Source organism: Dromaius novaehollandiae, chromosome 16 (genome assembly GCF_036370855.1).
Source record: "Dromaius novaehollandiae isolate bDroNov1 chromosome 16, bDroNov1.hap1, whole genome shotgun sequence".
Lineage (NCBI taxonomy): Eukaryota > Metazoa > Chordata > Aves > Casuariiformes > Dromaiidae > Dromaius > Dromaius novaehollandiae.
Window position 1 is genome coordinate 20,199,621 of NC_088113.1, and position 27,091 is coordinate 20,226,711.

General features: G+C 62.5%; 3 protein-coding genes across 5 annotated transcripts in view; 1 reads left to right on the plus strand and 2 right to left on the minus strand.

The window, feature by feature from the left end:
- ZBTB46 (zinc finger and BTB domain containing 46) overlaps positions 1–5,409 on the plus strand; it is a 61,220-nt gene extending 55,811 nt beyond the window's left edge. Inside the window, exon 11 of the mRNA XM_064521654.1 lies at positions 199–5,409. Coding sequence (XP_064377724.1) covers positions 199–585 — 387 coding nt within the window. The 3' untranslated portion in view covers positions 586–5,409. The remainder of the gene's footprint in view (positions 1–198) is intronic.
- Positions 5,410–7,983: 2,574 nt separating this feature from the next.
- Positions 7,984–14,711, minus strand: SLC2A4RG (SLC2A4 regulator). Its single transcript, XM_064521655.1, has 8 exons — positions 14,469–14,711; positions 12,484–12,692; positions 9,944–10,053; positions 9,606–9,847; positions 8,903–9,003; positions 8,493–8,757; positions 8,283–8,407; positions 7,984–8,191 (listed from the first exon to the last, which is right to left on the minus strand). The coding sequence occupies exons 2-8, from the start codon at positions 12,558–12,560 to the stop codon at positions 8,080–8,082; spliced, it is 1,032 nt and encodes a 343-aa protein (XP_064377725.1). The 5' UTR covers positions 12,561–12,692; positions 14,469–14,711; the 3' UTR covers positions 7,984–8,079.
- Positions 14,712–17,258: 2,547 nt separating this feature from the next.
- Positions 17,259–27,030, minus strand: LIME1 (Lck interacting transmembrane adaptor 1). 3 transcript variants are annotated; one of them, XM_064521661.1, is made up of 5 exons: positions 26,670–27,030; positions 21,410–21,556; positions 20,605–20,656; positions 20,445–20,532; positions 17,259–20,375 (listed from the first exon to the last, which is right to left on the minus strand). In XM_064521661.1, the coding sequence occupies exons 2-5, from the start codon at positions 21,523–21,525 to the stop codon at positions 19,702–19,704; spliced, it is 930 nt and encodes a 309-aa protein (XP_064377731.1). In that variant the 5' UTR covers positions 21,526–21,556; positions 26,670–27,030; the 3' UTR covers positions 17,259–19,701. The 3 variants fall into 3 exon arrangements, with proteins under 3 accessions (XP_064377731.1, XP_064377730.1, XP_064377729.1); XM_064521660.1 differs by lacking the exon at positions 26,670–27,030 and adding an exon at positions 22,231–23,141 and having other exon boundaries at positions 20,605–20,653; XM_064521659.1 differs by lacking the exon at positions 26,670–27,030 and adding an exon at positions 22,231–23,141.
- Positions 27,031–27,091: the final 61 nt, after the last annotated feature.

Here is a 27,091-nt window from a genome sequence, read left to right on the forward strand (position 1 = left end):
CCATTGTATTACACAGTTGCAGGGTTGAATTAATCATGATGGGTTTAAGTTGCACTGTGAAAGCCCAGGATGCTCTCGGGTTGCAGTCACGGGCTCCAGTGCTTTTCCTTTGCAGAAAGGTAGGGGAGCGTGTCCTTCCTTGCAGCTCTCGGTTTATCTTTGCTGGCATTAATTTTTCTTATTGTTCTCCTTTCCCAGGTCCACAGCAAAGATAAAAAATACGTGTGCAAAGTTTGCAATCGAGTGTTCATGTCTGCGGCCAGCGTGGGAATCAAGCACGGCTCTCGCCGCCACGGGGTCTGTGCCGATTGCTCCGGCCGCGGCATGGCCGGTCACTTGGATCATAACGGCGGCGAAGGGTCTCCGGATGAGCTGTATCCTGGCGAAGGCCAGTACATGGAAGACCCAGATGACATCAAAGTGGAGGGAGACGAAGAGATGGGAGACGACGACGACATAAAGTGGAAAGATGACGTAGGGATATCACAAGATGATGTGATTTTAGATGACGACAAAGATGTCGACTCTCCGCAGGAGCAGGAGAACTCTGGGGAGAACGACAAGGATTTTACCTGGATTTCTTAGGGATTTTTTTTGTTTCGATGTTTGTAGGGGGAGGGAGGGCGGGGGAGGAAGGAGTATGTTGGAAAAACTAAGTAGCCTTGTTGTCGTCCACGTGTGCGAAATAATTTTTGTGTTTTATAAACAAGTCCTTATCTGTACCACTCAGATACTGTATTAGTGAGTGTCGCTTTCGGTGACATGACCTCCTTCCCCTTCCCCTTGGTGAACAAAACCGGCCGCGTCGGCCCCGCCGGCGGCCCGAGCCGGCTTGCATGCAGGTGCGAGCGGCCCCCGCGCCTTCCCCCCCCGCGTCAGGCACCGGGAGCTTTGGTCCGAAGCAGGTTTTGGTGGTGGTGGTTCGTTTCGTTTTTTGTTTTTCGGTTTTTCCGAACACCTTTTCTGCGTTCTCAAATCCCAGCAGCAGTGGAGTTAGGAACTAGTGTTGTGGAAACCGGTTGATTTATATGTCGAGGGCTTCCCCTAATAACACAGGCCTTTTGCAAAGAGTTATTTAAAGAGAGTTTTTATTATTTTGTATTGTTTTTATGGAGCCAAATAGATCAAAAGGCAAGTCGGGTTACAGCCTTATGAATTCCTCTCCTAAAAGTGGATACTTAGCTTCCAAAAGCACCATCAAAAAATTACGGCGTTACTTGGACCTACTGGCGTCTCACCCTTGTCCCGTCTTCCAGCCTTGGTTATCCGTGTTTGATGAAGTGACTGTTGATATTTCCATAAAAACTGTTTATTCTAGAGGACACAGGTAACTGGGTACCTGTTGCTGTTTTCCACAAATGCTTTCACTTTTCTCCTTTTGGCGTCAGCTACCTTTCTCAAAAATATATGCAAACTGTAGTGAAAAGGAGGCGTTTAGCAAACTGCGGGGTGAACTGTGAAACACAAGAAACCAAGGGGAAGAAATCCTGACTTTGTGGAAACCTTACTGTTTCTCTGCAGTAGGTTTCAGTGAGGCCGGGATTTTACCTGGGTTTGTTATTCTTCCTTGCCAAGCTCAAATTCTCCTTCCTCGTCGGTAGGCATAACAGCTATTTAATTTATCAAGAAAACCTTCAGTCTTAGTTGCACTGCTTCCATGTCAATTTTCCAATAAAACCTTTTTATAAGCAGCAGGTTTCTCTCCTAGCGCGTCTCCTCACGGAGCCTGAGGCTCTGTCCGGGTAGTCGGATTCGCATCGGCCGCTGCCGCCTTCTTCCAACTACACGCAAGCAGCAGCAGCAGAGCCCGTTGCAGGTGGCCTGTTCATGGGAAAGGCTCGTTTTCCCTTTCTCCTCTTTGCTTCTGGTGCTTTAAAAAAAAAAAAAGGCAGAAGACCTCACTCTTTCCTTGCTGTGGGGCAGTTTCGTACCGTTGATCCTCTGTTGAAGCCGGCCACAAAAGGCAGCCTGTCACCAGAAAGCCGAATGACTAAAAGGTGCTATTTATTTTCCAGCGGTGGGAAAGGCGATCTCTGGGGGCAGGAGGGGGAAAGAGCTTAAAAGTTCTTGCAGGTGATTTTTTTTTAAATGAAAAGCATGGTTCCACCCAGCAAAGAAACTAAAAGCAGGATTTAATACACAAAACCCCAGTAAAGCAAATGATCCCTAAGGATTTCAGGTGGTCGGTGCCCGCGTTTCTGTCTCTGCGGGGAGGTGGGAGCCCGGGAGCGGGTCCGGGGTCCCTGCGGTTCCCGTCTCCCCGCTGCCCTCGGTTCCCCGTGGGATTCCCGACATCTCTGCGCGTGCTTCTCCCGGTCCCTGGGGGCCACCGCAGCTCCCAGGCTTCTGCTTGGGCAGTTTTGGTGCATGGCAGTAATTCGGAAACACGTTTCAAAGCCGCTCGGTCTCCTAAAATCTTCTGTTAGCTTAAAGCGAGGCTACGCGGTCACTGGCTCGGCTGCTGCTAATCGCAGGGGCGAAGAAGTTAAGTGGAACTTACTGCTTTTAGCCAGTAGGACTGGATAACCCTATTCTTTAAATATTTAAAGAATAACGTAGTAGGGTCATAGAGAAACATTTTTATTAAACTGTAAAAAGCGAATTTTGCATTTGAGCTTCTTGTAAAGCCCTGTTACTGTATTTAAAAAAGATGTAGACAAGACCAGTGTTTTACAATCGGACCTTTGTATACTTTTTTCTAAGTCCAAAAGCAATCAGCAGTTGCATCTGTTGTTTCTGGGTCCTGGAGCGAGGTCGCTGTTTCCGTGCCCTGACTTTGCCTCTCCGAAGCGCAGGCTCTGTATTTATTGCCATTTATCCTGTAAATATGGAGGCGAGGGGGGGGGCGAGGCCCTGTTCCGTGTAGACAAATACGTACAGTACTTAAAAGATATCTGTAGCTTTGCTTTTTATATATAAAATCTATTTAAAAGACTTAAAGACCCAAACCATTGAAAGCCCCTTCGTTTCTGTGACATTCCTTCTGGTTTATCTGCTCTGATTCCAGTGTTTGAATCCACCCTCGTGTTTTGGGGAAAAACAGGCAGCGGCGTCGATCCGGAGCTGACTTTTCCTCCCTTCTCCCTGCCCGCACGCTTCGAGACTCGCTCTCTGCAATCACTTACGGGGCGCTTAGCTTTCCTTCATGTTTGATTTGGAAATATTTTATTTTATTTTATCTTATTTTTTCCTTTTTTTGATGGTGGGCAGTGAGCCGCCCGGCTTCCAGGAGCGTTTCCTAACAGTGCCGCTTCGAAGCTCTTTGTGCTGAGGGTGCACAAAGGAAAAAAGGCGAGAAAAAAGGAAAAGCCACACAAAAAGCTAACTTGTCATAATGTTATCATTATAATATAGCACGTGCTTCTATATTACTAACATACACTATATATACCAAATAAAGTCATTCTAATACGTATATTTTAAGTGCTTTGTTTTGAGGGAGGTGTGCAGATTGGGAAATCCTGATCTTTTAGGAGTTAGCTGTTAAATTTTCACGCTTTGGCGGGGGGGGGGGGGGGGACATCTCGAGGCTTCGGTTTTCGAAGGAAGTGGCGGCTTTGTTTGCTTTGTTTTTGTTTCCAAGTGAAACTTTCTCGAAGTCAAAAGGGGGAATGCCCCTTACCCGACTCCATGGGTCCTTCCTGCACTTCGCTGAGCCTTTCGCGCTGCACTGGGCGAGCTGCCGGGAGCGAAACACCCCGGCGAGGGGAGGAGGGATGTCGACTGCACTGCCTATGCAAGTTCTCCTTTCGCTCTTCTAGCTTTTAAAAACAGGAGCTTTGCCTATAGTCCCCGAGCCTCGCTGCAGCAGCCTTTAGCGCCTGGTCTTTGTATTTCCCTTCAGGACTTTGTATAGTTCACTGAGATTCCCTTTTTTAATTTTTTCTAAACATATATATATATAAATATATATATATAATGTGTGTGTGTGTGCGTGTGTGTGTATATATATATCTATATATATATACAGAGTTAGTTTCAAAAAATAACTCCATTATAGATGAAAAATCAATGCGTTTAGTCTCAATAGAAGTCTTGCGACTAATTTTTTTTTTAAAGTATTCATATATACTTACAAATGCTGTTCACCGAATTTCTTTATTAGTCTCAATTTTTTTTAAATATAAAAATGTGCCAGAAATGCAAAGAGCATTTCAGGTCCCGCTGCGCTGTTTCTCGGGTGGTCGCGGCCGGCACCGCCGCGGCCCCGGGACGGTTTCGCGTTAGGAGGCTTCTCTAACAATTAAGACAAATTAGGTTCTTGCGTCTCCTCCTGTCAGCTTGATATCTTCAAATACGTCTTTTAAAAAAATCATGAATTATGCCTATTTTTGTATATTATTTCCCTTATGGATAAAGTTTAAGGTCACCGTTAAACCTCGCAGAGCTGCAGAGTGGTTTTGTGGGGAGGTGAAAAGGGGATGCGTCTAATGAAGGTTTGCAAAGTGACTATCTTAATTTTTATTATTATTATTATTATTATTGAAGAACAGTGTTTGGACTGTAAAAGGAATATATTTCATATGAAAAAGCAAATCTCCCTTAGCGTTAGGTCACGTTTTGTTTCGTATCTTGAATTATGCCTTTAAATACCCTGCATTTCCAAAGCGAAAGCTGCATTTGGTTGGCTTCTTATATGTATGTTTTGGGAATTTATGACTTTGGATCATGTGTCAAACTCTTGTGTCTGACAGAGTTGTGTGTTCTGACCTTGCGCGCGGGGGGAGGCTCAGCCCGCGCTCCGGCTCCACCGTGACGCTTCCGACTTTGCACATCGCCCTTTAGGAAAGAAACTCCATGGAAATGCAAAAACTGGAATTTTTTGCAATATTATTAAAGATAATCTTATTTTAGCTCATTCTGTGACATGTGCAACTCCTAAGAAAGCCATACTTAATGGTTCTTTTTATTTTTAGATTCTATATTGTGTTCTGAATTTCTGCCTTTTTTTTTTTTTTTGAGTTCTGCATAGTAAGAGTGCTGTGTGTATGCTTTCATATATATTTATTTTTCAACGTGCTTTAAACCTGTCTACAAAAATAAAACTGAACAAAAAAAAAGACAGCGTTTGAAGATTGTTGGTTTTTTTTTTTTTGCTGGGAATATTCTATATTATACTGACTTTATATTAATGATTATAAACCTGTGTTTGTATTGAAAATGTGTTTAATATTTTGGGGGAGGTGAGGAGGTTTTAGTAACCAGAAGAAGTGGGAGAACATGGCTGTGTTGTACCGATTTGCTGTAAATGTAGTTGGGGTTAAATACGACCGTATTTCTCGCGGCTCCGCCGGCTCCTGCCTGCCCGGGCACGGGGGGGGCTGCTGGTTCCGATTACTTTGTGACGGGATTTAGCTTAGACCTACTGCAAAAATCGATCCGTTTCAATAAATGGGGAAATTGCTGCTACCGCGTTGTCTCGGTGCTTTTCTGGGTGGCTCCGGTCGGGTCGGGTCCGTCCTCGGGCGGCGGCGGCGGTGCCGGTGCGGGGAGCGCGGGCACCACCCAGCTGCAGCCCGCGGCTCTGCAGCCGCCGCGGCACCGGCCCGGGGGGCCAGGGAGCAGCTGCTCCCCCCCCCCGCTTCTCTTTACCTTTTTCTTTTTTTCCTTCCCCCCCTTTTTTTTCCTCCCCCCCTTTTTCCTTTCTCCTTTTTTTCTTTTTCCCCTTTTTCTTTTTTCCCCTTCCCCCTTTCCCTCCCTTTTCCTTTTCCCCCCCTTTTCCCCTTTTCTTTTTCCCCTTTCCCCTTTTTTCCATTTTACCTTTTTTTCCTTTCCCCCTTATCTTTTCTTTTCCCTTTCCCCCCTTTTTTCCCTTTCCCCCCTTTTTCCCTTTCCCCCCCTTTTTCTTCCTTTCCCCCTTATCTTTTCCCTTTCCCCCCTTTTTCCCTTTCCCCCCTTTTTCCCTTTCCTCCCTTTTTCTTCCTTTTCCCCTTTTTATCTTTTCCTTTCCCTTTTTATGTTTTCCCTTTCCCCGCTTTTTCCTTTCCCTTTTTTCCTTTCCCTTTCCCTGCTTTTTCCTTTCCCTTTTTTCCCTTTCCCTTTCCCTTTTTTCCCTTTCCCTTTTTTCCCTTTCCTTTTTTTTCCTTTCCCTTTTTTTCCCCTTTCCCTTTTTTCTCTTTCCCTTTTTTTCCCTTTCCCTTTTTTTCCCCTTTCCCCCTTTATCTTTTCCCCTTCCCCCCTTTTTCCCCTTCCCCCCTTTTTTCTCTTCCCTTTTCTCCCCCTTTCTTTTCCCCTTTCCTCCTTTTTCTTTTTCCTTTCCCCCCTTTTTATCTTTTCCTTTCCCTTTTTTCCTTTTCCCCCCCTTTTTCCCTTTCCCCCTTTATCTTTTTCCCTTTCCCCCTTTTTTCCCTTTCCCCTTTTCTTTTTCCCTTTCCCCCTTTTTTCCCTTCCCCTTTTCTTTTTCCCCTTTTCCCTTTTTCCTCTTTTCCCCTTTCCCCTTTCTCAATTTTCCTTTTTCCCCTTTTTCAATTTTCCTTTTCCCCCTTTTTTTCTCCTTTTCCCCCTTTTCTTCCCCCCTTTTCTTCCCCCCTTTTTCCTTTTTCCTTTCCCCCCTTTTTCCTTTTTCCCTTCTCCTTTTCCTTTTTCCTTTCCCCACTTCCCCTTTTCCTTTTCCCACTTCCCCTTTTCCTTTTCCCCTATTTCCCCCTTTGCTCTTCCCCCTTTCCTTCCCCCCCTTTCCTTTTTCCCCCTCTTTCTCTTTTCCTCCTCCTTCTTTTTTCCCCCTCTCTTTTTCTTTTTTCTTCCTTTTTTCCCTTTCCCTTTCTTCTTTCACCTTTTCCCCGTACTTTCCTTACCTTTAGGTGTTTTTTTTAATTTGAAATGACAGTAGCCACCTTTTGCCCAGCAGCTGAGGGGGGTGGGGGGGGCCTGGCCTTCCTCCCCCCTTTCTGCTCTCCAGCCCCCCCTCGCCCTGGGCCCACCCCAGGGTGGGGTGACCCACGCTGCCCCCCCCCCCCCACCGTCCCCTGCTCCGGGCGCCCCGCCAGGCCGGCACCCCCCTTCCTGGGGGTCAAAGGAAAGTGGGGTTAATGGTGAAAGAGCAGAAAATTGCTTTTGGGGGGGTTTTTTGGTATGCAAGAAAAGCTGGGCCCTTGAGCCCACCACCTCGGGCAGACGCCGGGGCGCCCCGGCCAGCGGGAGCCCCCCCAGCCCCTCCTAAAAACCAAAATAAAATAAAGGGAATTAAAAAAAAGACCAAATTTTTATTTTTCTACTGGATCCGACAAATCCAGCCCTCCTGCGAGAGGCGGGAGCCTCCCCCGCGGCGGGGGGACGGGCGCGGGGGGCTGCAGCCGGCCCCCCCCGGGACGCCCGGCGCTGGTCCCCCTCCCCGCCAGGGGAGCGTTTAAAAATATGCCTTTTTGTATATTTTATTTAAAAAATAAAAACACACAAAGAAAAAAAAAAGAAAAAAAAAAACCCAAAAAAACAAGAAACGAAGCCTCTTTGTGCAGTTTGGCTTAGTGCAAATGGGCGCGTTCCTGCAGGCACTTCCCGGAGCCCCGCCGCCGCGGGAGCGCGGGCTCCGCGCGTACAAAAATTGGGGAGAAATGACGATACAAAGAGTAAAAACCCCCCTCCAAGGGGGGGGACGAGGCGCCCACCGCCGCCCCGGACGCCTGGGCCCCTGGCAGAGCCAGAGGGCGACTCCCGAGTGCAGCTCGGCCCGGCTGGGGCGGTCGCAGCCCCCAGTCCGTGCGGGGACCCTGCAGTTGGGGGGGGTGGGGGGGGGGGGGGGTCCGTAGTGCCGGAAAGGGAGGCTGGAGAGAGAGTTAGCTTATTTTTAAAGGAGGGGGTAGAAAAGGGGGGGGGGGGGGCAGCGCCGTAGTGGGGGGCTGTGTGCATAAAGCTTCCCGGGGCCGCCGGCTCCGCACGTGACCCCCCCCCCCCCCCGGTGCCCCCCCCCGGCTCGTCCCGCCGTGCGGCGCCCGGGCACCGTTTCCTGAGTCCAGCGCGGGGCCGGGGGGGGGCGGCCGGGGTGGTGGTGGTTTGGGGGGGGGGGGGGGGGGCGCGAAGGCACCTGAAGTGCAAAATGTGCAAGAAGGAGGCCGGGGGCGGCGGCGGGCGCCGGGGGGGGCCTCAGTCGACGAAGCGCTGGCAGGCCTTCTTCCACCGGCACGCCGTGCACCACATGTCCCGGTTCTCCATGCCGTACACCTTGCGGCACTTCTTGGCGTCCCCGCGGGGCTTCCTGGGGGTGCAACGGCGCGGGGGGGGGGGGGTCAGCGGCACCGCGGGAGCCCGGGAGCATCCCGGCGGGACGGGACGGGACGGGGGCTCACCTGGCAGCGGCGGGCGGCTTGGGCAGCGCCGGGACGGGCACCGCATGCGTCTTCGCCGCCGGCGCCTGCGGCATCTGCGGCCGCCTCTCGCCGAGGGCCACGGGCCGGAGCGGAGCCGGGCAGCCCTGCGGGAGCGCAGGCAGCGGCCGCGTGAGCCCCGCGCGGAGCCGGGGGCCCGGCGGGCGGCGGGGGGGGGCCGCGGCGGCTCACCTGGTACGCGTGGTCGGTGTGGACGTGGCACAGGCCGGCGGGCGCCGAGGGGCTCAGCGGGGGCGGCCGGGGCGGCTCGGGGCTGGCCAGCGCCGGCGCGGGGCCCGGCGGAGCCTCCAGCGCCGGGAAGGCCGGCGGCACCGAAGAGGTGGGGGACACGGGCGTCAGGCTGGAGAGCCCGTCCGTCAGCGAGTCCACGTTGACGTCCAGCTCCGTGTAGTAGAAGTCCTCCTCGCCGTCGCTCTGCTCCAGGTCGGCTTTCCGCCTGCGGGGCACGGCGGGGTCTGGCCGGGGCGGCGCGTCCCCCCCCCAGGCAGGGAGGACCCGGGGAGGGGGACGGACCCGCCGCGGTGCAGCCCCCGGCGCAGGCTGCCTGCCCCCCCCCCCCAGCCCCCCCGGCCCGCGCTTACCCAAGGTGCACGGTCCGGATGTGCTTCTGCATCCCTGAGGAGCTGCTGAGGACTTTGCCGCAGCTCTTCCACAAGCACTTGAACATCACCTTGGTGGAGTTCTGCACGGCAGAGGGGTCACGCCGGCGGCCCCCACAGCCTGGTCCCCATCCCCATCCCCATCCCCGTGCCCCTGCCCACCTTCATCCCTATCCCCTTCTCCATCCCAATCCCTGTTCCTATCCCCATCCCAACTCTAATAGCTGTCCCCATCCCTATTCCCAACCCACTCCAATCCCCATTCCTGTCCCCATCAACCCTCTAATCCCTCAGCCCATCCTGTTCCCATTCCCATCCTCATCCCCTTTCCCGTCCCCGTTCCCATCCCCATTTCTGTCCCACTTCCCATCCTCATCCCCATTCCTGTCCCTGTTCCCATCCCCATTTCTGTCCCACTTCCCATCCTCATCCCAACTCTGTCCCCATCCTCATCTCCAACCCAACGCCATCCCATCCCCATTCCAGCTCCCATTCCCATCCCAGGTCTCATCCCCGTCCCAGTTCCCATTCCAGCTCCCATCACTGTCCCAGTTCCCGCCCCTGTCCCAATCCCCATCCCAACCCCATCTCCATCCTTGTCCCCACCCCAGGTCCCACCCCATCCCCTCTCCATCCCATTCCCATCCCGACCCCGTCCCATCCCTGTCCCCAGGCGCTGGCTCACCTTCCTCTTCCTGGGGATGGGGTCCCCGAAGACGAAGTGGGTGCCGCCGGGCTCCTCGGGGCCCTCGCCAGGCGCGGGGGCGGGCAGGCGGCCGCGGGCGGCGGGGGGCAGCGGGGGCGACGGCGTGGAGGGGCTCGAGCGGTCGCTGGCCGGGTCCCAGCTCCAGTCGCCGCTCGTGTTGCTGCTGCTGCTGCAGCTGGAGGACATGGCGGGCGCCTCCTTCCAGGGCTCGCCGCCGGGCTCTGCCGCGCGGCACGGCGCCGGGTCAGCGCCGGGGCCAGGCCGCCGCGTTGGGGACCGCCACCGCCACCGCCACCGCCGCCACCGCGGGGCCTTACCTGCGCCGGGGGGGCCCGGCGGGGCGCCCAGCACCAGCGGGCTGCTGGAGAGGCTGGTGAGCACCGTCGCCGCCATCACCTCGTCCAGGCCCGCCTGGCCCGAGAGCTTCCTGCGGGGGGGGGGGACAGTGGTCAGGGGGTCCCGCTGCCCCCCCACCCGCCGCCTGCCACCACCCCCAAGCAGCCGGGACCCCCCCCACGCAGCCGGGATCCCCCGCTTTGCCGCCTCCTCACTGCCCCCTGGGCTATGCTGCCAGGGGAGGAAGGCCTCCCCTCCTCCTCCTCCTCCTCCTCCTCCTCCTCGTTGCCCCCTGGGCTATGCTGCCAGGGGAGGAAGGCTTCCCCTCCTCCTCCTCACTGCCCATTGGGCTACATCACAAGGGGAGGAAGGCTTCCCCTCCTCCTCCTCCTCCTCCTCCTCACTGCCCCCTGGTCTATGCTGCCAGGGGAGGAAGGCTTCCCCTCCTCCTCCTCGTTGCCCCCTGGGCTATGCTGCCAGGGGAAGAAGGCTTCCCCTCCTCCTCCTCCTCACTGCCCCCTGGGCTATGCTGCCAGGGGAGGAAGGCTTCCCCTCCTCCTCCTCCTCGCTGCCCCCTGGGCTATGGTGCTGGGGAGGAAGGCTTCCCCTCCTCCTCCTCCTCCTCCTCCTCCTCCTCCTCGTTGCCCCCTGGGCTATGCTGCCAGGGGAAGAAGGCTTCCCCTCCTCCTCCTCCTCGCTGCCCATTGGGCTACACCGCAAGGGGAGGAAGGCTTCTCCTCCTCCTCCTCGCTGCCCTGGCGGCCCTGCCGGGACAGGCCGGCACAGCGCTCTAGGTGCAGGCTGGTGCCGTCACCCCACGGCCCGGTCTGGGGGGGGGGGGCAGTGGGTTTGGGGAGGCCCTGGGCCCCCCCCGCCGCTCCAGCCCTGCACCGCTGCTCCCCCCGCCATGTCCACTTTCCCCCCCGCCGCTGCCGCTGGCCGAAACGACCCGAAAACCGAGCGTCTGCCGCTCACGCGGGCGCCCGGGACCCGGCCAGCGCGGGCGGGCGGCCAAGCGCCGGGCAAGGATGAGGGGGGCCCGCGCCGGCCCCGGCCTCCCGCTCCGCCTCCCGCCGCCGCAGCGCCGGCTCCGGCCTCGGCTCGGAGGAGGAGGAGGAGGAGGCGGAGGAGGAGGAAGAGGAGCCGGGCGAACGGGCGGCCGGGCGGGCAGGGGGCCAAGCGGGGCCGCGCGCGGCTCGAGCGAGCGTCTCGGCGCGGGAGCTGCCGGCGGCACGTGCATCCTGCGGCCGGGCGCCCGCGCGGCGCGGCTTCGCTCTGCTCGGGCCACCCGACTTCCTGAGGCAGCGGGGGGAGAAAAAAAAAGAGAGAAAAAGAAAGAAAGAAAGAAAGAAAAGAGCGAGCGAGAGGTCGGGAGCGGCAGGAGCCATTTTGCCCGCGCGTCCCAACGCTGCGGCCCGCGAGCGCCGTCTCCGCTGCTCCAGGAAGGAAACGGGCCCGGCACGTGCCCGAAAGCGGCGGCGGCGGCAGAGCCCTTCCCGGTGCTTCCCACAGCCCGGGATGCGCCGAGGCCACCTCGGCACCTCGCTGTCCCTCGGCACGGAAAGGGCCGAAAAGGGGGGTTTGCCGGCGAGGAGGCTCTGCCGCGGTGCCACCGCCATCCACCTCCGCACGGCCGGGGCTTTTATTAAAAAGGGAATAAAGGAGCGAATTTAAAATAAAAAAAAGAAAAGCCCTAAGCGAACAGGACCCTTCCACGGCGCTCGGTGCAAACCGGGTGCTCTGATTTCATTAGGTTAATTAAGGGCAGAGCATGGCAGCGATGGAGCCGGAGCAGAGCCCATCGCTCCTGCGAGGGGGCCTGGGAAAAGCAGCCGGCTGGGGGGTCCCGGCGCCGCCACTTTCCGCGCTCCGGAGCCACTCGACGGCTCTCCCAGCCCGCACGGCGGCCGGCTCCGGTTGCACCATCCCGCGGGCAGGGAAAACCTCCGGCTTTTCCCTTCGGCAGGGGGGAAGCAGAGCGGCCGGGGGGGCAGGAGCTGGCGGTCCCGAGCATCCGCCACGGCAGCGTGGCAGGGCCGCCCGCACGGCACTCCCGCTCGCCTCCGGAGCAGCGTCCAAAGTCCTCCTCTTTCACCCAGAAAAGGGGAAAGAAAGAAAGAAAAAAGTGCATTTATCCGAGCGGGGCAGGAAGGCAGGGGAGGCGGCTCCCGGCCCCCCGCCGCGCCGGCACCGGGGACCCCCGGCACAGGGCAGCCCCGCGGCCGCCTCCGCCCGCGGTTATTTTTATCCCGGGGCTCCCCAGCGCCGGGGGGGCCGGGCAGCACGGCGGGCTGCCAGCAGCGCCGAGCCGAGCCGGGCCGAGCCGAGCCGGGAGGCCGCTGCGCGAGAGCACGCGCCGCGCCGGGCTCGTGTTTCCCGGCGGAGAGCAGCTGCCGTCGGCACGCGGGAGCCGCGCCAGGGCTGGCCGAGCCGGGCGGCGGGTCCCTGCGGTGCGGCCGGCAGCCCTCGCCCCTCGCCAGCGCGGCCGGAGCCCCCCCGAGCCCCCGCGCCGCCGCCCTACCTGTGCCGGGGCACGGGGATGTAAGCCGAGTGCAGCGCCAGGCACTGCTCCGAGCCGGCGTCCAGCAGCCGCAGCATGGCCTCCCGCTCCGCCGGGCGCCCCGGCGGCTCCTCCGCCGTCCGGCCGTCGAGCAGCAGCGGGTCGGTCCGGCGCCGCAGCCAGCCGTCGGCCTCGGCCGGGGGCCCCCGGCCGGCGCGGGGGACGGGGCTCTGCGGGGAGAGGCGGCGCTCAGCGGGGCGCCCGGCCCGGCCCTTCGGGCCCCCCCGCCACGCCGAGCCCCCCGACCCGGCCGACGTCCCCCGAGAGCTCGTCCCCGACCCGGGAGGGGTCAGCGCCGAAGCCCCAGAACGGGGGGTTTGGGGCCCAAAAGGGGCTCGGGACAGTCGTCCGGGGCTCCCGGCACGGCCCCGCCGCTGGCAGTCCCACGGGGCTGCCGTCGAGGCCCAGCGGATCCCTCTCCGGCCCGATCCTGGGCAGATCCCCCAGGGCTGCGCCTGGGATTCAGTTGGGCTCTGCCGGGACCTTGGCGGAGCCGGGAGCAGCCTGGCAGCTTCCTGCGGGGCTGCTCCGAGGCTCCGGCACCGAGTGGATCCCTCCTGGGCAGATCCCAGACAGATCCCGTGGGGCGGTGCCCAGATCCAGCGGGAATCTCCCCGGCGCTTGGCAGAGGGGAGCGGACTCAGCACCCTCCTGAAGGGCTGCTCCAAGGTGGCAGCACCCAGTGGCTCCCTCTGGGGGCAGATCCCGATGGGATGCACCTGGGATCCAGTGGGATCCTCCTAGAGCAGACTTAGAGCCTTCCTGCTGGGCTAACTCAAGATAGCAGCAGCCGCTGGCTGAAGGCCAGCACCGAGTGGATCCCTCTGCAGGCAGATTCCAGGTGATCCCCTAGGGCTGGGCTGGGATCCAGCAGGGATCCCCCAGGAGATCTGCGGAGCGGGCAGCAGTTCTCCCTGCAGGGCTGCTCCGAGCCAGCAGTGCTCGCTGGCCAAGCGCCATTACCACAGGGATCCCTCTCCAAGCAGATCCTGGGCGGATCACCCAGGGCTTGGATCCAGCCGGGATCTCCCTGGAGCTCTGCAAAGAGAGGAGCAGACGTGGCACGTCCCTCTGGACCGCTCCAAGAGAGCAGCGTCCGTTGGCTGACTGTCAGCACCGAGTGGATCCCTCTCCAAGTGGATTCTTGGGAGATCGCCCAGGGCTGGGATCCAGCAGGGATTGCCCAAGAGCTCAGGAGCGGACCAGACTGCTCCAAGAGCCGCGCTGCCGGCTGGGTGTCAGCACCAAGCGGATCCCGCTCCAGGAAGATCCCCGGCAGATCCCCAGGGCTGGGATCCAGCAGGGATCCCCTAAGCGCTGCCGCACGGAGCGGGGCGCTGCGGCAGCATGGCTCGCTGCACAGATCAGCACGGAGCGGATCCCCCTCCGGGCAGATCCCCGGCAGATCCCCAGGCCGGGCTGGGATCCAGCGAGGATCCCTCGGGCTCGAGCAGCCCGGGGCGCTGCAGGGCCGCCGGCAGATCCCCCCCCCCGGGGGGGGGGGCAGATCCCCGGGATCCCGCCGGCGGGCCGGGCTGCCCACGTGCGGCGCCCAGCGGCTCCTGCCCGGGCGGATCCCCCGCCGGCCCCAGGGCTCCGGATCCCGCCGCGCTGCGCGGCGCCGGCGGCGGCGGCGGGGGGCGGGCGCGGCGGCGGGGGCGGACCGGGGCCCTCCCCCGCCGCCCGCCCCTCCCGGCCCGGCGCGCCCCAGCCCGCGCCGGGAGGGGGAACGGGCCGGGGGGGGGGGCGGCACCGGGAGGGGGGGGCACCGGGCCCCGCCGCCCCGCCCGCCGCCCCCCGCCGCCGCCGCCGCTGCCCTGCGAAGTTTCGGCCCCGCACTTGCCCCGCGAGGCGCCATCTTAGCGGCGGGGAAACTTTCCGGCGGGCCGCGGCCGGCGCCGCTGTCAGCTGTCACCGGCCCCCCCCCGCCGCCGGCGCCCCGGTACCTGCGGGGCCTCGCGGGCGCCCCCGGGCTCGGCCGCCGCCGCCGGCGGGTCCTCGCGGCCGCGGCGCCGCCGCCGCCGCGCGTCCTCCACCAGCACCGTGTAGACGGCGTTGGCGCCCGGCTTGCCGGCGGGCAGCACCACGCCGCCGCCGCCGCCGCCCCGCCCCGCCGGGCCGCAGTCGGGGCAGCCGGTGAGGCCGGGCGGCGGCGAGCCCTCGCGGTGCGCCGGCGCGGCGCGCTTGGGCAGGCGCTTGGGCTCCATGCGGGGCGGGGGCCGGCGGCCGGGGCCCGCTGCGGGCTGCGCTGCGCCGCGCTGCCCGGGGTCGGCGGCGCGGGCCGGGCCGGGCCACGCCCCCCCCGCCGCCGCCGCCGCCGCCGCCACCGCCCCCGCGCGCGCGCGGGGGGGGCGGGGGGGGCGCGCGCCCGCCGCCGCCGCCGCCCCTCGCCATTGGCCGCCGCGCGGTATCAACATTCCGAAATGGAACGCGGCCCGCCGGCGGCGCCGCCGCCCATTGGCTGCGCCGCGCTGCCAATCCGGGCGCCGCGCCACGCCCCCGCCGCCGCGCCACGCCCCCCCGCCGCGCCCCGGCCTGGGGGACCGGCGCCGCCGCCGCCGCCGCCGCCGCCGCGGCCATCTTCGCGCCGCCGCCGCCCCCCGCACACGCGCCGCCGCTCCCGCCGCCCCGCTCCCGCCGCCGCCTCCCGCCGCCGCGCCCTCGCGCCGCCCGGCGCCGCCCCGGCCCGCCGAAAAGCCTCCCCCCCCCTCAAAGTTCCTGCGCCGCCGTGAGCTACGGAGATCCCGCCCCCCCCGCGCCATGGGGCCCCGCGGGAGTTGCACCCCCCCCCGGGAGCTGTAGCCCCCCCGGTGTTACGGGGCTCCCCGTTTCCTCCAGGCCCCCCAAAAGTTGCAGGTGCCCCTGAAGCTCCGGGGCTCCCCGGGCCTGCGGGGTGACGGGGCCCCCGTACGTCCCAGCCCCCCCCCCGGAGAGCTACACGGCTGCCCCAGGAGCCCTGGGGCCCCCCAAAGGTACAAGCCCCCCCCAAAGTTATAGGTTCCCCCAGTACTTACAGGACCCTGCAAAAGTTATAGGGCCCCCCAAAAAGTTACAGGGCTCCCCCCAAAATTTAGGTTCCCTCAAAAGTTATAGGGCTCCCCAAAAGTTGAAAGGCCCCCCCAAAATTTATAGGGTGCCCCCTAAAGCCATAGGACCCCCCCATACTGGCAGAGCCTCCTAAAGCCACAGGCTTACAAGGCCCTACAGAAGTTATAGGACCCCCTGTAAGTTATAGGGTCCCCCAAATGTTATGGGGCCCCTGGAAAAGTTATAGGCCCCCTAATATTTATAGGGCTCCCCCAAATGTTGTAGGGATTGCGCTTGGGTTAAAGCCCCCCCCCCATAAGTTATAGGGCTCCTCCAAAAGTTATAAGGCTCCCCCAAAATATATAGGGTGCTCCCTAAAGCCATAGGACCCCCCCCCCATACTGACAGAGCCCTAAAAAAGTTATGAGGCCTCCTCGTAAGCTATAGGGCCCCCCCAAAGTCATCGGTCTCCCCCAAAAGTTGTTGGGCCCCCCCGAAAGTTATTGGGCCCCTGGAAAAGTTATAGGGCCCCCCAAAGTTATAATGCTTCCCCTATATGTTATAGGCACTCGCCCAGAAGTTGTAGCACTCCAAAAGTTATCAGGCTCCCCCAAAGTTACAGGACTCCCAGAAAGTTATAAAGCTGCCCCAAAACTGACATCCCCCCCCCCCCAGGGCTATAGGGCCCCCCTGCTTACAGGTGCCTACAGAAGTCATAGGCCCCCCCTCCCCATTTTTCCCCTCCTGCCAGGAACAGGGCTGCCCCCCGCCCCGGTGCCGGGGTTGCACGCTGCCGGTCCCGCTGCCGGTCTCGCTGCGCGCCGGAGCCCGTCCGCACTGGCACGGTGCCGGGCACGGCCGCGGCAGCGATCCCGGAGGCAGGCGGCGAAGGCTCGTTCCTTGGGGCAGACCAGACCGTGAAAGCACGCCCCGGCTGCGAGGACGCGTGGGTCTCGCGTGGGTCTCGCGTGGGTCTCGCGCGGCAGGAGGGCCGGGCTTGCGCCGGAGCCCCCGGTCCGACACTGGGGCTTTGCCGTGGTCCCGAGGGCTCTCCTGCATCCCGCAATTCTGCTCCCGAAAGGTTGTTCCCCAGTACCGGCCCGCAGAGCCGGTTCCTTCTCCCCCTCTCCCCCGGCGCAGGCGTCTGCCGAGCGCCCGGGACACCCCGGCCCGGTGCTGCTCGGTGCACGGAGCTGCAGCCTGGGACCGAGCCCAGGCGGCTCCGCGGCCGGGGATGTCGGCGTGTCCGTACACGAGTCCCGGGACCGCGGCCCTGCGGAGCCGCCTGCCTGGACGTCCCCGCCATCCTCATCCTCGGCGGGACGATGCCACCGGTTGCATGGTGGCTGCAGGTGTCACCCCAGCCCTGCCGGGCGGATGGGACGGAGCAGCGGGGGCTAAGCCCGGAGCCCCCGGAAAAGGGGGAAGCCATCTCCGCGGGCTGCGCTTGGGCTGCGGGATGCAGCTTGGGCTCCTTCCAGCCTTAAGGTCATTATAACGGGCCCCGATGTCCCTGGGCCCTCGTTAGCGCGGCCCAAAAGGAGTTAATGATGGAGCAGGTCACCATTGGCTGCAGCAGCAACGCCTCTCCTCCCCCCTCGGAATTATTATCGGACTAACAAGTCTAGGCTTTATCGCACGGAGACCTGGGTGTTGGCTGGCAGCTGTCCTCCCCCCCCCCCAATCCCGTTTAATCTTTAACGCTGAAATGCTGACCTGGCGTCTTTAATCAATTTAAATATTATGCAACTCCCGTGAACATCGTTTCCCGGCGTTGCACAAGAGCTCTGTGGGCCACCAGCCCGCCGCACGAGGCCCAGGGCCCCCTCACGCGCCGCGGTGGGGCTGCGGGGTGGCCCCGGTCCCACGTCTGGGGTGGCCCAGCTCCTCCCTTGCAGCGCAGCCTGGTTCCCACATCGCAGGGTGGCCCAGGTCCCAAGCTGCAGCATGTCTCGGCTCCTGCATCGCTGGGTGGCCCAGGTCCTGCATCGCGGGGTGGCCCGGGTCCTGCTCTGCAGCACAGCCCAGGTCCTGCATCGCGGCGTGGCCCAGGTCCCACGCTGAAGCATGGCCCAGGTCTTGCATCGCGTGGTGGCCCGGCTCCTGCATCACTGGGTGGCCCAGGTCCTGCATCGCGGGGTGGCCCAGGTCCTGCATTGTAGGGTGGCCCAGGTCCTGCATCACTGGGTGGCCCAGGTCCTGCATCGTGGGGTGGCCCAGGTCCTGCATCACTGGGTGGCCCAGGTCCTGCATCGTGGGGTGGCCCAGGTCCCACACTGCAGCATGGCCCAGGTCCTGCATCGCTGGGTGGCCCAGGTCCTGCATCGTGGGGTGGCCCAGGTCCCACACTGCAGCATGGCCCAGGTCCTGCATCGCTGGGTGGCCCAGGTTCTGCTCTGCAGCATGGCCCAGGTCCCATGCTGCAACGTCTCGGGTCCTGCATCGTGGGTGGCCCAGGTCCCATGCTGCAACATGTCTCAGGTCCTGCATCGCGGGTGGCCCAGGTCCCATGCTGCAACATGTCTCAGGTCCTGCATCGCGGGCGGCTCTCCCAGCTCCTGCCGCTCGCCGGGAGATGCCCGCTGCAGCCCGGGTGCCCTCGCTGGCTGCGAGCCCGTGGCCCCGGGGGTTTGACTATGGAGCCGGCAGCCTTGCCGAGGTGGCCGTCCCCACCGTGCACCCCGATCTGGGGCTGGGTGCCCCGAGCACGGTGCGGGGAGGCCTTCCTCGGGCGGGGGAACCGCGGTGGGCGCAGCGGGGATCTGCCTGCCCGCGGCAAAGCACCGGCTCGCGGACAACCAACGGTGCTGCCGGGCAGCCTGTCCCCGCCAGCCCTCCCGGCCGGCAGCCCGTGGCCTTGGCACGCGGGGTCCCAGCACCGCGGGGTCCCAGCACCGTGGGGTCCCGGCACCGTGGGGTCCAGGCACCGTGGGGTCCCGGCACTGTGGGGTCCCGGCACCGTGGGGCCCTGGCACGCGGGGTCCCAGCCCACCCTCGCGGGCCAGACTCCGGCATGGGCTGCCCGGCCGCTGCTGGCCATAGGGGTGCAGAGCCATAGGGGTATGGGGCCATAGGGGGTGCGGAGAGGTATGGAGCCGTAGCGGGGGGCAGAGCCGTGCGGGTTGCAGAGCCATAGGGGCTGTGGGCTCATACAGGGCGCGGAGGCGTACGGGGGGCTGCAGAGCCGCGCCGCGTGCAGAGCCGTACGGTGCGGAGCCACGGGCCGCGCAGAGCCGCACGGGGCACCGGTCCATACGCTGTGTGGGACACGTCCATGCAGCGTGCCGGTCCGTACGGGGACAGAGCCCTGCAGCGTGCGGCTCTGCACAGGGGCAGCTCTGCATGGGGACAGATCCGTACAGCATGCAGACCCGCACAGCGTGCAGCTCCGTGCAGTGTGCCGGTCCATATGGGGACAGATCTGCACAGCATGCAGACCCGCACAGCGTGCAGCTCCGTGCAGCGTGCTGGGCCATACGGGGACAGATCCATACAGTATGCAGATCTGCACAGCGTGCAGCTCCATGCAGCGTGCTGGGCCATATGGGGACAGATCCATACAGTATGCAGACCCGCAGAGCGTGCCGCTCCGTGCAGCTCCATGCAGCGTGCCGGTCCATACAGGGACGGACCTGCACAGCGTGCGGCTCTGCACGGCGGCGCTGGGCTCCCGCTCGCTCCCCCTTGTGGGAACGGTGACGAGGAGCGCCCGGATCCCGCCCGAGCCAGCACCCCGGCTCCGGGAGCGGGACCGGGAAGCAGGGGCCAGGCCGCCCCCAGGCCTCTCCGCCCCCGCGACCCCAACCCTCCCGTTGGGACCCCCCCGGCCCCGCGTCCCCCTCCGCTGCTCAGCTCCCGCACAGCGACGCGGACGAGGGGCATCGCGCAGCACATCCCCCAGCGCTCCGGGCGATGCCGGGCAGCCCTTCGCCTGCCCCGCTTTCCCACGCCGAATTCCCGCTCCGGGGGGGCAGAGCCGAAGGCCGAGCCGCGGCGCTGAGCCGGGGACGGAGGGGCCGCGGGGGAGAGGAGCGGCAGCGTCCTCCCCTTGCAGCCGAGCTCTCCGACGCCGGGCGGCCCGAAGCGGCTTAAAAAAATAATTAAAGAAAAAGGATGCAAAAAATGCACGGGGGGAAGGGGCGGGCGCGGGCGCTAGAGGTTGGTGACGTACACCTCCAGGCCGTTGGGCGCCGCGCCGGGGGGGCTGCGGGGCCCCCGGCTGTCCCACGCATCGCCCACGCTCTCGTAGAGGGGCTCAGGGCCGCGGGGCTGCCCCCACCCACCACCCACGGCCTCGTAGTGGGGCTCGGGGCCACGGGCCGGGCTGGGCCAGCCGCCGCGGCCCAGGGTCTCGTAGCAGGGCTCGAGGGCGGCCGCCGGCTCCGGGCAGCGGGGCCAGCGGGGGCCCGGCTGCCCCACGGCCCGCGGGGGCCCGGCCGCGTCCTGCGGCTTCCTCCGGGCGCCTTTGCAGACCGTCGAGTACATGTCTTCCACCTGCGGCGGGAGGGCGGGCGGGGGCGAGCCGTGCCCATCACCCGGCCTCAGGCCTGCGGGCTCCCTCCGGGCGCCGTCGCCCGGTTCCGGCCTCCTGGCCTTGCGCACGCAGGCGTAGTCGGCGGAGGCGGCCGGGGACGGGGCCGCCGGCTCCTCGGGCTCGCGGGGGCCGCGGGGGCGGCGCGGCGGGGCGGGCGGCAGGTTGGAGTAGGTCTGCTCGGGCGCTGGCACGCGCGGCAGCTCGCGGCGCGGGAGGCCGCCGGAGCCCCACGGCGAGGCCCCTCCGCCGCCCGGCGCCAAGGGCGAGTCCACGCTGACCGGCCTCGGGGCTCCTGCGGGAGAGGGCAGGGTCGGGGGGGGCCCGGCGGCGCGGCCCCCCCCTCCCCGGCGCGGCGGCTCACCCTCGTCGGCGGGCTTCAGCCGGCAGAGCTCGTGCAGCCGCGTGTCGGACCTGCTGAGCGAGCGGGGCGGCGCGGGCCTCGGTGGCACCTGCCGGGGGGACCGCGGCCCTGAGGCACCCGCCGGCAGCCGGGCCGCGCCGCCCCCCCGCCGCCCGCTTACCTGCTCCGCCAGCTTCACCCCGTCCGCCGGCACCGTCTTCTTCCGGCCCCTGCTGCGAGGAGACGCGGGGCTGAGCCGGGGCCGGCCACGCCGGGACCCTCCGAGCCGGCACCGGGCTCCCTGGTGGGTCCCGTGCTGCCCTGGCGGGATGCTCCGTGCCCCTGGCGGGATGCTCCACACCGCCCTGGCGGGATGCTCCACGCCACCCCGGTGGGATGCTCCACGCCACCCCGGTGGGGTGCTCTGTGCCCCCAGCGGGATGCTCCACACCGCCCTGGTGGGATGCTCCATACCGCCTTGGCGGGATAAATCGCACTGCCCCGGTGGGATGCTCCATGCCCCCAGCGGGATGCACCGTACCGCCCTGGTGGGATGGACCGCACAACCCCGGCGGGATGCTCCGTGCCCCTGGTGGGATGCTCTGCGCCACCCCCGTGAGATGCTCCACACCACCCCGGTGGGATGCTCTGTGCCACCCTGATGGGATGCTCCGTGCTCCCGGTGGGATGCTCCGCACCACCCCAGTGGGATGCTCCATGACCCCATTGGGATGCTCCACGCCACCCCGGTGGGATGCTCCACACCCCGGTGGGATGCTCCGTGCCCCTGGCGGGATGCTCCATGACCCCAGTGGGATGCTCTGTGCCATCCTGGTGGGATGCTCCATGACCCCAGTGGGATGCTCCGCACCACCCCGGTGGGATGCTCCATGTCCCCGGATGCAGGGTCCCCTGGGGGCTGAGTGGGGCAGGAGGCAGTGCCTTGTCCCGCCGGGCTGAGCGGGGGGCAACGGGGGGGCTCGTACCGTCTGCAGGCAGCGCACAGGGCGCCCAGGTAGACCAGGCCGCCGAGCAGGGCCAGGGGGGCGACGGCCGGCAGCAGCGGGGGCCCCGGCAGCCCCTCGCCCCGCACCGCCGCCATGGGCGGCCGCTTCCCGCGCCGCCGCCGAGCCCTGCGGAGAGAGGAGGAGGTCGGGCTCCGGGGCGGCTCGGAGGCGCGAGCCGGCACCCGGCGCCCCGTTAGTCCTTAACGGCTGCCCGGCCTCCCGCGCCGGCGGCACGACGCCCCGCTCGGCCCCGCGGCCCCGCCGTTATCGGCCCGGCTCTGGCTCCGGCTCAGCTGCCGACGTGCCATGCGGGGCAGCTGGGAGGGCCAGACCGCAGCCGCGGGGTGTCCCGCATCCCGGGAAAGCCAAGCTGCTTTCGGCCCTGCTCCCGGGTGCGGGGGAGCGAGTCCTTCCCGGCCCCAGGGACGAGCACCCCAACGGCCTCCCCCAGGCGCCGGATCTGGGTGGTGGGGCAACCCACCGGGCCACCCACCACCATGCAACCAACCACCGTGCCACCCACTGCCATGCCACCACCACCATGTAACCCACTGCTATGCCATCCCTGCTGTGCCACCCACCACCGTGCCATCGCCATCGTGCCACCCACTGCCATGCCATCACTGCCATGCAACCCACTGCCATGCTATCGCCACCATGCCACCCACTGCCGTGCCACCGACCACTGTGCAACCCCCTGCCATGCCACCACCGCTGTGCCACTGCCACCATGCCACCCACTGCCGTGCCACCGACCACTGTGCAACCCCCTGCCATGCCACCACCGCTGTGCCACTGACCTCTGTGCCACCAACCGCGGTGCAGCAGGAGCGGCCGCGTGGCTGTGGGCTCCCAGCCAAGGCGTTCGGCCCCGGCAGGGGCAACGCGGCTCCAGCAGCCCCGGGAGCCGGGCGGCCGCCCCGGAGCGAGGAAGGGCCCCGAGGGGCTCCCGCCCGCCGGCCCCGAGCTGCCCGAGGAGCAGCCCCTTCCTCCCCGAGGAGGAGCCAGGCTCTCTCCGGAATAACCCGAACGGCGCAGGCTCGCCCGCGCTCGGCTTCACATCCAGGACGAAGCCTCCCGGTGCCAGGGCAGCCGGAGGGACCAGGTTAGAGGATGCCAAACTCCGGTTAACAGGCTCCTTCCCTGCTAGCGGCATCGCTGCTCCCAGCGGCTCCGGCTCATCCCGGCGGTCTCCGTGCGCGCGGGACCCACTGGTCCCATGCCACCCCGGCCAGCCGCTTTGCGGAAAGCAGAAGCCGCCCCTTGCCCGAACCTCCTCTCTTGCTCTCCCATGGCTTTTCCCGCAGTTTTCCAAGGACGGAGGCTGCCTTGTGTGGGAGAGGGCAGCCGAGGGGCCGGGCTCCGCCGGGACGCAGCGTGAGGATGGTCGGACCAGGCAGCCCGGCCCCGCAGCCGGAGCGGCTGCAGAAGGAGGTGTAGGAGACGTGTACGAAGCCGCAGCACGCACCCGCTGCGCCCTGTCCCTCCCCAAACCTGCCCCTTGGGGGCTGCCGGGGCTGGGAGCTGCGTTTAAGAGGAAACCAGACCCCCCCGTCTCTCCTCGTTGGCCGCAGGAGAAGGCAGCTGCCTCCAGCCGCCTCCCCAGCCTCCTCCCTCGCTAGACGAGCCTCAGCAACCACTTCGGGGCCCTTTTTTTAATGGTCCTGGCCCCGTCGGCAGAGTGGGAGCACCAGTTCCTGCCTGCAGCAGCGTGCATGGGTGCACGGAGCTGGCACAGGTGCTTGGAGCCGGCGTGGGCACATTGAGGTGGCACGGGTGCACGGAGCCAGCACGGGTGCTCGGAGCCGGCAGGAAGCCCAGGGCGAGCGCAGCAGAGGAGCGCGGGTGCCGTGGAGCCCGGACCCAGCGCGGAGGGCAGCAGCAGCTGCTCCCGGCTCCGTGCGAGCCTCAAGGGCAGCGCTCAGCTGCTCGGACGCTACTCCCCGAGAAGGCTGGCGTGTTACTAGACATCAGCGCGCCAGCGTTTGGGAAACGCCTTGGCCCAAAGCCTTCCCTGGGCCTGCACAGCCAGCAAAGGAGAGACCACGGTGGTCTGCAGCCCGGCAAACACTGGAGTAAAACCTCGCATGCTAAACTGGGGCCCAGCCAGGCAAAGCGGGGACTTCCCTTGCGCCAGCTCCGGTTGATGAACCTCCTTTGCATACGCAGAGTCGCTGCCCTCCGAGCAGGGACCAACGCCAAGACGCAAATGCGGCGCCTCCCGGCCGGGTGCCTCGTCCTCCGAGCCGCAGCATCGCGAGCGGGAAGGACCAGGGCGAGGGGAGCTTGGATCCATCAAGGGACCTGTCTCGCTCCTCTGCCCAGCGCATCTCGCGTCACTCTTGGCGCATCTTCACCCAAATAACCGGCCGGGCTCTGCCCACCTGCAGCTCGGTTTTATCTGAGAGCTTCCCACGCTTGGGGGACTTCACCGACTGACGCTTTAACCCCCAGAGAGCAATTATTTCGCTGTGGAAACTGAGACGGGTTTAAGGGACTAACCCGGCTGGACAGGCTGGCTTAGATCAGAGCTGGGAAGGGAACCAGGTTCTCTTCAGCAACGCTTTAATTAGGCAGCCCTGCTTTTCCGTCTGGGCATACCTTAATTATATGGATTACCCACAACACAAGCAGTTTTAGACAGTCCTCGCTTAACTTGTCTAGCTTATTAGAGTGGCGGGACCACAGGCTGCCAGAGCAGCTGTGTTCAGGGCAGAAGCGAAGACCTGGCTCTGCAGTTCAGCAGACAAAGCGATAACAAGACACAGCAGCTTCCAGCCGGTGTCAAACCGAAACGGAAGCACGAGCTTTTCCCGCTGAGGTCAGCACCCCCGGGATGGTTTTGCCCCAGGGCGCGGATTTTCTACCCCCAAATTTCTAAGGTTCGAGAATGAGACTTGCTACGTTGGAATTAATACGGAGAAGTTCCTGTGACCTGCTTTGCTGATGCTCCATGTTGGGCAGCAGGGCAGTGGTCCTGCCTGGATTTTCCACCTCCGGAAGCGCTCGGCGCGCACTCGGCAGCGTATCCAGCTTCAGCTACGGCTGGATCAGCTGCGGCTGCATCAGCTCCACTCGGTCTCACAGGCAAAGAGGGGCCCTGAGACCAGCCAGGGCAAATGAAACCATTAGCACTGATGTAGTGCCATGGGTAAGAAATGACTGCTTAAGCCCCAGGAAGGGCCAGTTCTCCCGCCTGACATGTAAGCTCCAACCTTTCAGAGAGTTTCGGGTAGGCAAAGAAAACGCTTCGTCTGTCTGAGAACCATGAATTTGAGAGACTGACACTTGAAAATCCAGTGTGTGACTGAATTTGCTCAGACTCGCTCAGATAAGACCGAGCCGGTTTAGCTAAGTCAGGTGACAGGGCTTTACAAGACCGAGTTTTAAACAGACTTTGTGAAACCTGCAAACGAGCTTCCTGCCAGCGACGCTGTCGACCCCGAGCCCTGGGGCTCTCCTCCGGGGCAGGAGGCTCCGCAGGCGGCATTTCGCGCCGCGCTGCCTTCGTGAGCCGAGGTGGCTTTGAAGACGACGGCAGTTACGGTGGTGCACGGCGCGAACGCCCACAACCCCGGCGCGCCGGGGAGGGAGCAGCTCCATTTCGCGGTGCCCGAGCACCAGCATCGCGAGCACAGCCGCCTCGCTGCTCCGCGGGTCGGGCGACGAGCTTGCTGCGGCTTCAAAAACCCGTCTAACAAAAGGCTCAAATTTCTCAGCTAGGCTTCAGGATAATAAAATTAAAATCCACTGTAAAATTAAGTTCTGCCACTAGTGATTCTGCCTGGTTTGCAATTCATCTAAACAGATAAATTGGCACACAATATTCAGTGCAGGGTAACGAGAAAAAAAAAATCCATGAAACTACTAAAAACATGTTTGCAGGGAAGCGGGACAAACACGACAAGTTGCTTGTCATCAGCAATTGTGAACAAGGCCGCAGTCGGCCCAGGCACCCTGGGGAGTCCTACTGAAAAAAAAGTCTTGAGAAGGAAAAGTAGCCTTTTTTTTCCCCCCCCAATCGCAAAAAGCAAAAGCCCCATAGCAGTTGCATCCACAACGTTTAATCTGCCCTAAATCATGGGACGTAACCACTAAATCTTAAAAATATTTCCAACATGGAGCAGGCAGAAGATCTCCTTCACTACGCTTGCGTTTCAGCAGCAGGAGCAAGGTAGGCTTCGAAGGGACAGGTTTCATGGTTAAACTCCTACTGAGTTGTTTAATTTATACAGGACCAAATGCATTTCTGAAGGTCAGTCCCAAATGTCACAAAACTTGGATGCACAATGCTTCTAATTACAGTCCTGATTGCTACTCACATGCTGGACCGGCCTTTATAGAAAACTTACCTTAGGGTTTCAAGACTACAAGTGACTCTTCTGTTCATACCATGTGGCTTTGGTTGAGGCTGAAATTGTTTCAGCATTTTTTAATTTGTGTCCTTCCGTATTTGCTCTGAACAGAGTCACTTGGCAAACAAACGCACTCCTGAGCACTAGCTGAGAAACGGCAGGACAGGTTTTTTTGCAGAGATGAGCCACAGCATGACACAAGGTCTGATGAGACCTCAGTGCTGCATTTATAGGAAGCCAGATTCCAAAATACGGAATAAGGGCATTAAGGAAACATGTTTTTTTCCCCCCAGAATCGCCTGCCTACCACAGCGGTTTTCCTTGCCACAAAATCGGTAGTTAATCGCAATTTCAGGTCTCCAAAAGGCAGTGTTTCAAAGACCACACTCTCGAGCCTCCAGAGACTCCCCACGGCGGTCAGCACTTCAGCATTTCTACAGGAGCCGTTTCACATGTGAGCAAAAAACCTAGTTCCCCCAGATCACTTTTTTTTTTTTGGGTGGGGTGACAGAACAGTGTCCCACACCTCTGAACTCAACAATTAATTCACCAAGAAAGTAATCAGTTCCCACTCAATTTCTAGGTTCAAGCCACGGGATCCCAGCCAAGCTCAAGTGCCTTTTCCTCCTTTCTCAGCCCGGGTGCTTCTAGGGTGACCAACCATTAAATTGCACCGTGCTTACAGACCTCCTTGCTGCTGACTGAAAGTTTGTTAAATAATCCGGCTGATGCTTCGACACTGAAGTGCTAAAGAGAAGGAATCCTGCCTTTCCAGTCCAGCTAGCCACAACAACATCTCTCTATGGAACATTTAAGTATTTTTCAACCCCTAGGTTAGCCGAATATACCCAAGTTTGCCAGACAAGAAAGCAAACACCACTTACTTTGCAGAAACTCAAAAGCCAGCAAGCATGAAGAACAGCAATCCAACCATAATCTCTTCCTTGCCAATCAATCTGGAGAATTTAGCTTCTTTTATCCGGCAGTTATTCCTAATTAGGGGCTCCAGGGCATTTCAAACATCGTGATCTGAGCTCTCCCGCTCTTCCTTCGGCTGATGTAGAGCAGACGGCTCTGAGCTGATACCATGCAGCGTGATACCACAGCTCACTTCCTGGCCCGCAGAGGTGGCTGCTTCACCCAGTTGTAGGCTGGGTTTCTCCCCGCCTTGGCTGCGCAGGCAGCGCTGCAAACAGGCTCCGCAGGCGCCCGGCACACAACAGCACCCTCTGCCTTTCCCCTTCTGGCAGAGCTGCTTTCGGTGCCAGCGGTCTAGCCGAAAGAATGGGCTGCCCCACACAATCAT

Bases quoted from the DNA above. Each gene is read 5' to 3' on its own strand.
- SLC2A4RG (XM_064521655.1), bottom strand. From the start codon at position 12,560: ATGCTGCGGCTGCTGGACGCCGGCTCGGAGCAGTGCCTGGCGCTGCAC. The intron at 9,848-9,943 runs GTAAGGCCCCGC...GCCGCGCGGCAG, and splicing joins GCCGGGCCCCCCCGGCGCAG to AGCCCGGCGGCGAGCCCTGG. The intron at 8,408-8,492 runs GTGAGCCGCCGC...GCGCTCCCGCAG, and splicing joins ACACCGACCACGCGTACCAG to GGCTGCCCGGCTCCGCTCCG.
- LIME1 (XM_064521659.1), bottom strand. From the start codon at position 22,586: ATGCCGCTAGCAGGGAAGGAGCCTGTTAACCGGAGTTTGGCATCCTCT. The intron at 21,557-22,230 runs GTCAGTGGCACA...CTCTCTCCGCAG, and splicing joins CCGCGGTTGGTGGCACAGAG to GGCTCGGCGGCGGCGCGGGA. The intron at 20,376-20,444 runs GTGAGCCGCCGC...CCTCTCCCGCAG, and splicing joins GCTGAAGCCCGCCGACGAGG to GAGCCCCGAGGCCGGTCAGC.